Here is a 13,874-nt window from a genome sequence, read left to right as displayed (position 1 = left end):
AATTTTTACATATGCATTATTTTCACTTTTACTTTAAAACTTTAGTAAAAACAATATTTGGAATTAACTTATCTTCAAGATCGCATTGAATTTTGATTCTGTGTTTGGACTTGCATCGTGACAACGCAACGTATAACTGCCTGTGAGTGAATATTGTTTCTTTCTCTCTAATAAATAAAACGACTTTTTCAAATGTTTGTCCATGCGCTTTCTTTGCTTCGTCGTTGATGTGTAATCTAGAACATAGAAATTTTATCAGGACAATAATTTTATAAGGGCTGAGAGCACGAGAATTGTGTCTACCAAAAGCATTTGCATGACTAAGAGCTAAGAGCATAGGAACTGTGTCTGCCAAAAGCATTCACATGACTGAGAGGTTATATGACCGTGGTTTTGTTTGAAAAAGGTTGTAAGTAGGGCGTGACTTGAAAGAATCACATGTTAAAAGTCTCCGTCTCACGGGACTTCATACCGCGTCAACGTTTTTGGAATCTTTTCATTCTCGCTGGCAACATGAATTAGATGATCTACAAGTCTTTGACTTTTAAATCTGTTTAAATCTGAACAATATATTTGATCTCTTTTCGCTGTTCTGTTATTTCACCGAGTAATAATTTCCATTTGTTTGCGTTAATGTGATCTTTACTATGCTTTTTTTGAAACTTCCAAATTTTCATACTTCCATTATCTCCAACTTGCTCTACATGTGTACCGCTCCAACATTTTTGAATTCTTTACGACATTCTACTTTGTCATCTACTCTTTCTCCTTTATTTCCTGCCCCAGGTGTGGACCTATCTCACAGGACGTACAAGTGTCTCTCCGAGAAAATCATGTCTCGTCTCCTTCCAAGGTTTGTTTTTTTTTTTTAATAACTGAGAGATGAGCCACAATGTTATAAAAGATTGATACTAAAGAATAAGCTGTATCAGTTACAGTCTTGGAGCTTTCATCATTTTGTACTGTCCATTGTACAGACTTAACGCCAAAAATGCCCCATTGAGCAATATCCTACAAAACAGTTTTCAGTGCCAGAACCACTTTACATGATTTATTACGCCAGTACGGAGTTATAAAGCGCTTTGGCAGGTCCTTGACTTTGGCTCCTGGATTCACTACCTTTGCCTGCTTTTACTTCTCTAAGCATCTATTTTCTCACCTGTGCAGCAGTGCATCACTGCTTTTTCAGTTATCATCACCAGAACCCTCTCGACTACTGCCAGCTCAGTTTACGGTTTTCCTTACTTTGATTCTTCACAACCTACTGTTTTTTTTTTTGTTTTTTTTTTAACCTCACTTGAGTTACCTTTAAAATTTTGGTATGATGAGATCATAAAAACCACGCTACTGTACTGTGGGTATCGGTTTTGTTTCCTTCTGGAAATAAGCAGCTCAATTTACATAACAAGACAGTGGTGTATTATGTGCATAGTCTAATCTAGCGGTATTCTGTCCAGCAGGGATATGATAGCAGATAGGTGAGCCGTTTGTTCAGCCTTTCAGGGATATACTGCTAAGCAGCTTGCTCAAAAACCAGCCTATCAGGTTCAAACATTTGTTGTGAGCAGAGGAGAAATCCACTGCTGCAAAGGCTCCGCCGATAGCGTTCTAGATGGGCCGTCTTCAGGGAACAACTAATAGGTTACAACCTACAGACGTTCTGCAGCAATTAAAGTAAATGTAGCCTTGCAAGTTGAAGCAAACAATTTGCACAAGTGCCCCTACATCTGTTGATTACTTAACACTAGAATCCCTGAAGCCTACAAAAAAATTCACAAAGCCAGGCCACCTTAAATTTCCTCGCACCTCCTCATCAGTGTCTTTGTTTTGCAAATGTGTCAATCACTCATCCCCCGCCAAGGCAGCTGAAGCCTCTTTATCTGAAAGTTTGGTGTATAGGGTAAATAATATACAGTATCATTATTTGGAATAAAGTACATACATTTCATGTGTGTTCTGTGTGTACAACGATCCATGTAAATGTAGGATTACAGGAAATGCAAAGAAAGAAATGTTGAACACATAACTAAAACAGGAACTTTTTTCATGTTATAGTAATAATGGCAAAATGCTGCCATGAAGTGTATAATGTGTGAAGACTGAAGTCCAAATATCAATAAACACTTTCACAAAAGGTACAACAAAACAAGTGCACTTTTATTTAAGAATATCCATCCATCCATTATCCAACCCGCTATATCCCAACTACAGGGTCACGGGGGTCTGCTGGAGCCAATCCCAGCCAACACAGGGCGCAAGGCAGGAAACAAACTCCAGGCAGGGCGCGCACACACACACACCCAGGACAATTTAGGATCGCCAATGCACCTAACCTGCATGTCTTTGGACTGTGGGAGGAAACCCATGCAGACACGGGGAGAACATGCCAACACCACACAGGGAGGACCTATTCAAGAATATAACCGAAGAAATTGGTCCTCCCATACATTTACCGTTTTGAGCAGTGAGCCGCTATCATTATTACTATTGTTGAGAATTTTGATTAAGGATCAGTATGCTTTATTATTAGTTTTAGTGCTGCTACCTATGAAACGTTTAGGCCTGAGGCAGCTTAAAAAGGACACCATTTACTTTAGCAGAAAGGCCCTAGCCTGCCTACCTACCTTTCTACTTGTTTTGTTTTGAACTTCTGCTGAGTCAAGGACGTTATGTTCTATGAAGAAACAAGCAGGCAGATTTTGGTTTGGGAACACCAGTGCTGAGCTTTTGACAGAGTAAACAAGCTGTTGTAAGCATTAATGGCCTTTACTTGTGCAAGTCCTAGGCAAGCTCTAAAGTTGGCGTATAAGCATATACTGTAAACACAAAAATGGAATTTAGATTTATTATGGCTCGTCAATGCCTAAGGCAATAAAGATAAAATAAAATGTATTATGATACCTCTTTAGTCTTAGCTACACTATGTTTCCAAAAGTATTGGGAACCAAATCTTTGAATTCAAGAATTCCAATCACTTCCATGGCCACAGGTGTATAAACTCAAGCCTCTAGGCATGCAGACTCCGGCTACAAACATTTATGAAAGAATGGGTCACTCTCAGGAGCTCAGTGAATTCAAGCCTGGTGCCATGATAGGATGCCACCTGTGCAATAAGTCCATTTCTAAAATTTCTGCACTACTAAATATTCCACAGACAACTGTTAGTGGTATTATAACAAAGTGGAAGCAATTGGAGACAACAGCAACTCAGCCACGAAGTGGTAGGCCACGTCAAATCACAGAGCGGGGACAGCGCATGCTTGATTGTGCCAAGTGTAAAGTTTGGTGGAGAGTTTGGGGGGAAATTATGGTGTGAGGTTGGTTTTCAGGGTTTGGGCTTGGCCCGTTAGTTCTAGTGAAAGGAACCCTTAATGCTTCAGCATACAAAGCCATTTTGGACAATTTCATGCTTCCAACTTTGTGGGAACAGTTTGCAGACGACAACATGACTGGGCACACACCAGTGCACAAAGTAAGGTCTATAAAGCTATAAAGTCATGGAGGAGCGATTTTGGGGTGGAGGAACTTGAGTGGCCTGCACAGAGCCCTGACCTCAACTCGACAGACCACCTGTGGGATGAATTAGAGCAGAGACTGGGAGCGAGCCAGGCCTTGATGTCCAACATCAGTGCCTGACCTTACAAATGTTCTCCTGGAAGAATGGTCAGAAATTCCCCTAAACACACTCCTAAACCTTGTGGAAAGTCATCATAGAAGAGTTGAAGCTGTTCAAGCTGCAAAGGGAGGGCCAACTCCACATTAAAGCCTACGTGTTAAGAATGGGATGTCATTACAGTTCGTGTGTGTAAAGGCAGACATCCCAATACTTTTGGCAATACAGTGTATACAGGGGCTTAACAGTTGATTATTGAAGGAAGGGGACTTTTCCTTTGCAAACAGATGCCTATGAAGTGAACAGCAGCTCAGTCTCTGTGCTGGCTATCAGACAGTGGGCCGCTGTGCACTCTGCTTAACGGTGCAACTGTGTTCGCAGGCTTTCACATTAGCTTGCATATGGATATTTTATATAGGATTTAAGTTCATATGTCAATGCTTCTTTAGGTATCATAATGATAATAAATAAAGTTACACCAGAACATATTAAACTAGTCAGCTTTAAGGTATGTAAGATTCAATTGTTAAAGGCTTGTATTTTTCCCCTTCTTTCAAGCACCCAGGAAGCACTGTGTTGAGGCTGTCCGCAGCATGTCCCTTACCAGTGAAGCTGTGTGCTACTACTTACTGGCACAGATGTCTATTATTCTAGCCATAAGGGATGCTAGTGCAACAATTAATCATTAGTTGAATTATTAATTGAGCAGTCTAGTTTTCACACGTGGGTCCTTCCGATTCCACGTTAATTGTAAGAACTGATTAACTAAAAGGCCATCGACCTTTAACAGCTGATACATATGTCGTTTGAGCCAAAGTGGTTGTTATGAGAAGATGGACAGGGAAGAAAATTTGTTATGAGAAGGTCTACTGGGAAGAAGATTGTTGTAGGGAAGTCTATGGGGGCATTGTTATGAGAAAGTCTGCAACACCAGGGGCCTCATGTATAAATGGTGCGTACGCACAGAAATGTTATGTACAAACGTTTCCACGTTCAAATCGCGAGGTATAAAACCTAAACTTGCCGTAAAGCCACGCACATTTCCACGGTATCTCATACCCTGTCGTACACAAGTTCTCCACTCGGTTGTGCAGACTGGCAGCACCCAGCGTCAAAGCAATGCTACTTTTCCTGTGTGGTTTATCTTTCTTTTTCAGGTCCACGTCCCTGACGCGGCTTTATAAATACACTGAAATTAACCACATATTGCTTATTAGTTTAATACATCTGATTGTAATTAACCTGTAACAATATAAGGGTCCACAGAATGGTCAAACTATTCTAAATACCATAGCTGCTTTAGCGTTGTTACTCTCACTGCACCTCCTCCTTTCAGCTGCTCCCATTAGGGATTGCCACAGCAGATCATCTTTTTCTATATTACTCTCATCTCACCACTCTGAGCAGCTGATCGGAAAGAGAATCATCGGTATACAGCATCAAGCACAAACTGCTTCAGCCATGCGCACAGTCTATTTGAACTGCTTCTCACACGGCAAACGCTTCAAAACCTTTACTGTACGGACCTCGCGGTTCAGAAACAGTTTCATCCCAAGAGCAATAAACGCACTCAATCAGTCCATCAACTGCTCCTTGTAGAACTGTTTGGACTTAAGTACAATCACCTCACTGTAAACTTGCGATAGTTTTACACAAGCAGAGCCACTTTATAAAGCGCATATTTACATATGACGATATTTTTAAGATGAAATGCAGCAAAATGTTTATTATATTATACAGATAAAACTTTAACTTTATTTACATAATCTATATTGTTAATCATTAAAGGACACGGTGTCGCTACGCTAGCAAGGATCTGGCGCTCCGTTCACGGATTGTTCCTGCCTCACTGGCACTGGCGTGAAGGATAGAATAATTAAACATGTACTACAAAGATATTTCAGTGTTCCTTAAACGTTTTGAAGAATCGGTGTTATAAGCTTACAGATGGCTTAACGTCTATTACAGAGCTGATTGTGTGGCAATTGGGTATTTGTAGAAAGAAAGGTAAGGACAGAAACTGGGGGTTAGTACGTTTGAAAGAGACAGTACTGCTGCAATAAATTATTTTATCGAAGGTCGTGCACAATCACTGCGCCGTGTTCCCATGTTTAATAACGTGCTTTAACTCCTATCATCATGAAAATATCAGGTATACATCTCAGTATTTTAGTTATTCAGAGAGCTGTAATATCATGAATGTAATGGATTCTGTGTCCTGTCGGAGGTCGAGAAACACCGGTTTAAGAAGCACATAGCGATTCGCACACATAGAGCACATAGAAAATCAAATACAAAACAAAGCATTTAACGTACTACTTTAAGTTACGATGGGATTCAAAAAACTAGTAAATTAAACATTTTAAGATTAAGTTTATGATGTTCTACTTTAATGACAAAATAAACTGCGTGATTAAAGTGGAAATTTCGAGATTAGAGTTGACATTTTGTGCTTTTTCCCAACTGTGTGCCTATTTTTTTTATTCTCTGTACCCTAATAAGCTTTCATAGGACACTGAGACGGTAGGCTACAACTCGCCTTTTCACGGCGACTTTGATATGCAACTTCTTTTTTATACTTCGTGCACTGTGTGACTTTATGAACTTGAGCTTTCGAGTTTCTCAAACACGTTATGTCACTCGATCAGCTTCCTTTTGTTGTCTATACCACTGTTTAAACCATAACAAATAGTACATCTTTCCTTGCCTCCACTTGGTACTCACTGAAATTGTTCCATTTTTCCTTGTGGTTTTGCCATTGTCTTTTCACAGAACGTTGAGCTTAAGGGCTATTAATATTGATTTACATCTTCAAAGAGGCGTAATTCTGGGAGGAGTTGGGGCAGGACAGCAAGTGCATGCATGTGCGTTACTTTTCATGCCAATCGGGATTTATGTAGCGGAAGAACATGGAAGTTTGCATACGCACAGATTCCTGCATCTGGATTTTTCTGTGCATACGCACATTCCCACTTTTGTGCTTACGCCATGGTATAGTGCGAGTTCTACACACGCTGTTATACATGAGGCCCCAGGTGCTTGTAATGAGAAAGGGTGCTGAGCCAGGTCATCATCATGAGAAACCCTGTAAAGCAGATGATGGGAAACGGTGTGAAGGGGGGACATATTCTCACCCAGTACTCAAGGCTCTTTTCAGCTGAATTGAGACAGGCTTAAAGTGCTGTGCAGTGGTTTCGAAAGCTGTACATTAAAGTTTAAATGCTAGATAGAACAGACAGACAGACAGCTATTAATCCCAAGGGGAAATTCATGCAGGCTGCTTTTCTAAAGACTCTGCTAGTTTTTTTCTGAAGATTTCTCCACAACACTATTATTTAATTAAAAATAAATAAATAAAATAAAAAATAGGGAATGGTTTCTCTTTTACTCAGATATGGGGATGGATATTTGAGGAATAAAAATATAACCATTGTCTTGCAGTTTGTTATGACATTAAAGGACCATCAACAACAAAACAAATAACATGTATACAACATTGAACATTTATTATAAAAGTAAAGTTGAATAAATAGGACTCTGCAGCTGCATGGATAAAAGGTAAAGTACCACTTCCAGTTCAGAAATTGCACAAAAGTTGATAGAAATCTTCATTTTGTACCTAATACTTTAATGCAAACTTTGGTTGACCTAAGTGAAAGCATACTCAGGGTATCGCGTTTACATACAGTACATACACAATTCTAAAAATGGTACTTTCGGACTCATGGAGGTCTAAAACGTTGAGATTCATCAAAATCTCGAAATGGAATTTTTGGAAGATTCCACCACTTTCCCTATACTTTGTATACAAGAAAGTAGACATACATTTGATCAGAGCATCAACCAAGCAGCAACTGTGGTTATCATAGCTCTTGTGAAAAGAATGGAGATAAATCAACTCAGAGACAAGTTTGTTATACCACATCTTTATTTGAAAACTAACAGTGTCAGATCATGGGTGTGAATGTGACAGAAAGTAAAACGGATTAAAAAAACTTTTACAAGTAATTTTACACCAGGTGATACAGACTGAAATTAAATGTATGTTTTTATTATATAATAGTAATAATAATAATAATAATAATAATAATAATAGCAGCTCACTACTCAAAACGGTAAATGCGGAGAGGACCCGGGATCAAACCTGCAACCGCTTGATTACGAGACAACAGTTCTTACCTCTCCAACAGCCAAGCGGACATGTCTACTTTGTATTGACTGAATGTGGGCTTTGCTTTTTACACATTGACCACAACATATAAATTGAACAATTTCTTTTTATTCAGCTATATTCTTGAATAAAAGCGCACTTGTTTTGTTATACCTTTTATGAAAAGTGTTAAATTGATATTTGGACTTCAGTTCACACATTATACACTTCATGCCAACATTTTGTTATTAATACTATAACATTATAAAAGGTTTCTGCTTTAGTTATGTGTTCAACATTTCTTGCCTCGCATTTCCCGTCATCCTACATTTACACGGATCGTTATAGACACGGAACACACATGAAATGTATGTATTCCAAATGACAACAACATTTAAAAGTGGTAAGGCGGCCATCTGCTGTCATGCACCTAAAATCTGGAACAGCCTACAAATAGAAATCCGCCAAGCTAATACGGTGGAACACTTTAGTTATTTTAACATGTCATTCTCATAGCTTCATTTTAGTTTAACCTTGATATTCTGTATATGCATTTAATTATCATCATTCTTGGTAGCTCTGAAATCCATACTAACCCCTTCTTTTTCTGCTGTTCTCTCTCTCTCTTGCCACAATGTCAATATTTGGGAATAACCAACACATGTAAATATAAAGCTTTCTCCCAATATAATTTTGGAATTATTATGGATAAACTGAAAGTAGATGTTAACTGATGGTTCACATTCTTCTCAAACTTGCAGAGAAAATGAATATTGTCAAAATGAACATCCTCCCTAAGCTGCTATATCTACAGTCATATGAAAAGGTTTGAGAACCCCTCTCAGCCTGCATAATAATTTACTCTCCTTTCAACCAAAAAGATAACAGTGGTATGTCTTTCATTTACTAGGAACATCTGAGTACTGGGGTGTTTTCCAAGCAAATATTTTTAGTGACACAGTATTTAGTTGTATGAAATTAAACCAAATGTGAAAAACTGGCTGTGCAAAAATGTGGGTCCCCTTGTCATTGTGCTGATTTGGATGCCTGTCACTGCTCAATGCTGATTACTTGCAACACCAAATTGGTTGGATGAGCTCATTAAGCCTTGAACTTCATAGACAGGTGTGTCCAATCATGAGTGGTAAAAGGTATTTAAGGCGGTCAACTGTAAGTTGTGCTTCCCTTTGACTCTCCTCTGAAGAGTGACAGACAGCATGGGATCCTCAAAGCAACTCTCAAAAGATCTGAAAACAAAGATTGTTCAGTCTCATGGTTTAGGGGAAGGCTACAAAAAGACATCTCAGAGGTTTAAACTATCAGTTTCAACTGTAAGGAATGGAATCAGGAAATGGAAGGCCACAGGCACAGTTGTTGTTAAACCCAGCAGGTCTGGCAGGCCAAGAAAAATACAGGAGTGACATATGCAGAGGCAGGATTGTGAGAATGGTTACAGACAACCCACAGATCACTTCCAAAGACCTGCAAGAACATCTTGCTGCAGATGGTGTATCTGTACATCATTCTACAATTCAGCACAATTTGCATAGATAGATAGATAGATAGATAGATAGATAGATAGATAGATAGATAGATAGATAGATAGATAGATAGATAGATAGATAGATACTTTATTAATCCCAATGGGAAATTCACATAATTCACAAAGAACATCTGTATGGCAGGGTGATGAGAAAGAACCCCTTTCTGCACTCACACCACAAAGTCGCTTGTTGTATGCAAATGCTCATTTAGACAAGCCAGATTTATTTTGGCACAAAGTGCTTTATAGTGATGAGACAAAAATGGAGTTATTTGGTCAGAACAAAAAGCGCTTTGCATGGTGTAAGAAGAATACAGCATTCCAAGAAAAACACCTGCTACCTACCGTCAAATTTGGTGGAGGGTCCATCATGCTGTGGGGCTGTGGCCCTTGTTAAAGTCGAGGGTTGGATGAATTCAACCCAATGTCAATCAAATTCCTAAGGCTAATGTTCAAGCATACAGTCACAAAGTTGAAGTTACGCAGGGGTTGGATATTCCAACCAGACAATGACCCAAAACACAGTTCAAAAATCTACAAAGGCATTCATGTTGAGGGAGAAATACAATGTTCTGGAATGGCCGTCACAGTCCCCTGACTTGAATATCATCGAAAATCTATGGGATGATTTGAAGCAGGCTGTCCATCAAATTGAACTGGAGAGATTTTGTATGGAAGAATGGTCAACAATACCCCCATCCAGAATCCAGACACTCATCAGAGGCTATAGGAGGACAGCGTCGAGAGGCTGATAGATTAGCAAAAGGAGGCTCAACTAAGTACTGATGTCATATCTCTGTTGGGGTGCCCAAATTTATGCACCTGTCTAATTTTGTCATGATGCATATTGTATATTTTCTGTTAATCCAATAAACTTAATGTCACTGCTGAAATACTACTGTTTCCATAAGGCATGTCAGATATTAAAACGGAAGTTGCTACTTTGAAAGCTCAGCCAATGACAAAGAAAAATCCAAAGAATTAAGAGGGGTTCCCAAACTTTTTAAATATGACTGCATTCCTCGGTACCCCTATATACGTAAACCAATCATTCTTCCAACAAATTAGACTAAATTATAACATCATTCATATGGAATTTGAATTGGCAAGTCTTTGAAAAGGCATTTCTACAAAGATCTAAAAGAAGAAAGTGGCTTGGCACTATGTAACCTTCCGTTTTAACTGACAGAAATTCATACCAAATGTTTCACATCTCACAACCATATCAATTCCAGAGGCTATACTGATTACTCTTGATGAATTCTCAAGAGAGAATTTCAACATTATAATAATAAAAATGAAAGAATTTACCCTTCAAAGATCCAAGGGTACAGCGGTAAAGAGACCTTTCAATTGGCATCTCAGAAAAGGAGTGGAACTCAGACATGCACAGAATACAACTTAGAACAATTCAGAATTTAACTAAAGGTCTGTCATCAATCACATTTATATTGTTTAAAATTGTCCAGAACGTACCCAGGGTAAGACCCAACCTACAAGCGCAGTCATCTAGCTCCAAATTCACCAGGCTATATGTTTTGGGATTAGAACACTCTAGATGAGAACAGGCCATTCAGTCCAACAAAGCTCACCAGTCCTACCCACTTATTTCTTCCAAAAAAACATCAAGTTGAGTTTTGAAAGTCCCTAAAGTCTTACGGTCTACCACACTACTTGGTAGCTTATTCCGAATGTCTATCGTTCTTTGTGTAAAGAAAAACTTCCTAATGTTTGTACGAAATTTCTGCTTCACAAGTTTCCAACTGTGTCCCCATGTTCTTGATGAACTTATTTTAAAGTCACCATCTCAATCCACTGTACTAATTCCCTTCATAATTTTAAACACTTCAGTCAGGTCACCTCTTAATCTTCTTTCGTTTAAACTGTAAAGGCTCAACTCTTTTAATCTTTCCTCATAATTCAACCCCTGTAGCTCTGGAATCAGCCTAGTCGCTCTTCTATTGACCTTCTCTAGCACTGCTATGTCCTTTTTGTAGTCTGGAGACCAAAACTGCACCCAGTACTCCAGATGAGGCCTCACCAGTGTGTTATGAAGCTTGAGTAGAACCTCCTGTGACTTGTACTATACAAATCAAGGCGCTATATAACCTGACATACTGTTAGCCTTCTTAATGGCTTCTGAACACTATTGGAAAGTCGATAGCTTAGACTCCTAAATCCTTCTCATAAGGTGTACTCTCGATTTTCAGAAAGCCTACTGTGTATTCAAACCTAACATTTTTACTTCCTATGTGTAATACTTTACATTTATTGACAATAAATTTCATCTGCCAATCTGCTATCCAAGTCCTTCTGTAATGATATAATGGATTCCAAATTATCTGCTGATCCACCTATCCTGGTATCATCTGCAAACTTAACCAGCTTGTTACTTATATTCCTATCTAAATCATTTATATTTATTAAAAATATCAGCAGCCCCAGCACTGACCCCTGCTGGTCACCACTCTTAACATCACCCAATTCTGATTCGGTTCCTCACACCCTCGTCACCCTCTGCTTCCTGTGTCTGAGCCAATTCTGCACCCATCTAGAAACATCACACTGAACTGCCACTTCTTTTAATCTGATGCCCAACCTCTCATGTGGCACCTTATCAAATGCTTTCTGATTGCAGCAATTAATTGTGAATACAAATCTTTATATACTTCTCAGTCAGCATCGGGAGAACAATCACTCCAAATATATTACCGGCGATATGTGGTGCACTACTGGATGGCTTGAAAGTGCATTTTGATGAGTTAATTGTTACTGTCTAAATCACAAAGAATCTCAATGCCCTAATTTTTAACTATAAGCAATGTTCTGTGTTATCTCAAATTGGAAGAGACATCAAACTGTCTCTCAGTGCATAAGTACAAAATTTATTAAACATGGTAAAAATGTATTATTATTTTGTAATAAGCATGCTGGGCCTGTGATCGGACCTGTCATGCTATTAATTGCTTTATCTTTTTTTTATTAAAAGCTTCAAAGTTTTCCTTTGTTTTTTGATTAGGTCGATCTTTTTTCTTAGGTGGGGTTAAATTCTGTTTTTTGTTTGTACTTCATAAGTGATTAGCTGTATCTGTTAAGTTATTGTTAGTTGTCTGACCGAGCAGAATAGCGTCGTAATGTTCTGGTTTTTGAAAATAAGGATTTAAAAAAAAAAGAAAGAATGCGTAAACACACTAAGAAAAAACGCTAAAAGGAAAATTTAATATGCATCGGAGAATCACTGTGGATATCATGTGATGCTTTAGCAAAAAAAACACAAAAGTGATACATTGTTCCCAGTAGAAGTATAATAGGTCCCAGAGGCAGCTGGGCGAGTCTCCCGGTTACTAATGCATTCACTTTACGAAGGTGGCCGTTAAGAAGGAAAACTAATTTGTGGAAGCGTCAATTACACAGTAACATGAAGTATGTGATAAAAAAAAAATTACAATAGACGACTACTCGGTGAACATAGCAATATTTGATTAAAGATGGGAGTTTTTTCTTGGTTCAGTGACAAGAATTTACATCTCGTTAATTGCTCGTTATTGTTTTGAAAAGTGTCTTAAGATGGTCTCGTATAATGCTCTAATGTGAATAAAATACCGATCGACTATTAGTTTTTATAAAACACGCAGTGAAAGCATTATATTTACATTTATATAAAAACGGAAACACAGTTAACCTCACATATTTTCATCTTTTCCTGCCCTGACTGTAGTCACTGTATTGATTTGCAGGTGCTGGCCTGTGTAGAATTCGTCTGCCAGGATGTGCTTTTATTCGTCTTTTATTAGAATGAGACCATTTCAAAGCGATACGTCTAATATTACAAACAACAAGGTACTCTTTACAAAATGTAGGAAATCGGTCACTCACCTTTAATTCCGGCCATTTTTACACAACATGAAACAGAAGCAGACAACAGCTGATGCCAACATCCACTTTAGTTTGGTCTTCTCGAGCAACGCGCAAAAGCCCCGCGGTCCTTCTCCAATGCGCATGTCTAACTCCCGCGGCGACGCATGCGGTCTGGCGTAAAAAGGTGCTGTTTTCACTTGGTGCGCATGTACGTGTCTAGTGTTGGCGCATGCGCAGGAAGACCCAGAGTGAGGGTATCGTTTACCTTCAGTTTGAACTGCTGAAGTGGGTTGCAGCGGTTTTGTTTTTTTCAAGCTATTAACCAAACTGTTATTCTAATGTCGTAGCGTTAAACATTTTTGCTGTGATACAGACTCTAAATGACGCTGAGTCATGTGCGTGTTTTTAGTTATATGCTTAAAAAAATCAGTTATTAAGTATATGGCACTTCATTTCATGTTGATTTTATAGATGATTTTTGAGTTATTTAACATGTACCAATTAACGAGTCGAAGATTGGGAGTCCAAATCGGTCTTGATCGTCAGTCTCACCTTTTCCGAGATATAAATGATTAATGAATAGTGTAATTTAACTCTAAAAAAAAATGGACATAATGAACCGGTTACAATAACAGGACAACTTTCAATACGTAAAACGTATTATAAAACTGGAAGGCATCCAGGGATGCTTTCCTGTTCATTGTAAACTG

At 38.6% G+C, this 13,874-nt stretch overlaps 1 protein-coding gene across 1 annotated transcript in view; it reads right to left on the bottom strand.

Annotated features, from left to right (window-relative positions):
* Window positions 1–13,316, bottom strand: part of leprotl1 (leptin receptor overlapping transcript like 1) — a 33,270-nt gene extending 19,954 nt beyond the window's left edge. Inside the window, exon 1 of the mRNA XM_039758219.1 lies at window positions 13,183–13,316. Coding sequence (XP_039614153.1) covers window positions 13,183–13,198 — 16 coding nt within the window. The 5' untranslated portion in view covers window positions 13,199–13,316. The remainder of the gene's footprint in view (window positions 1–13,182) is intronic.
* Between the last annotated feature and the right edge of the window lie 558 nt (window positions 13,317–13,874).

The sequence above is a fragment of the Polypterus senegalus genome, chromosome 7 (assembly GCF_016835505.1).
Source record: "Polypterus senegalus isolate Bchr_013 chromosome 7, ASM1683550v1, whole genome shotgun sequence".
NCBI classification, from domain to species: domain Eukaryota; kingdom Metazoa; phylum Chordata; class Cladistia; order Polypteriformes; family Polypteridae; genus Polypterus; species Polypterus senegalus.
The sequence above is the reverse complement of the archived record's forward strand: the minus strand, read 5'-3'. Positions and strand labels throughout refer to the sequence as shown.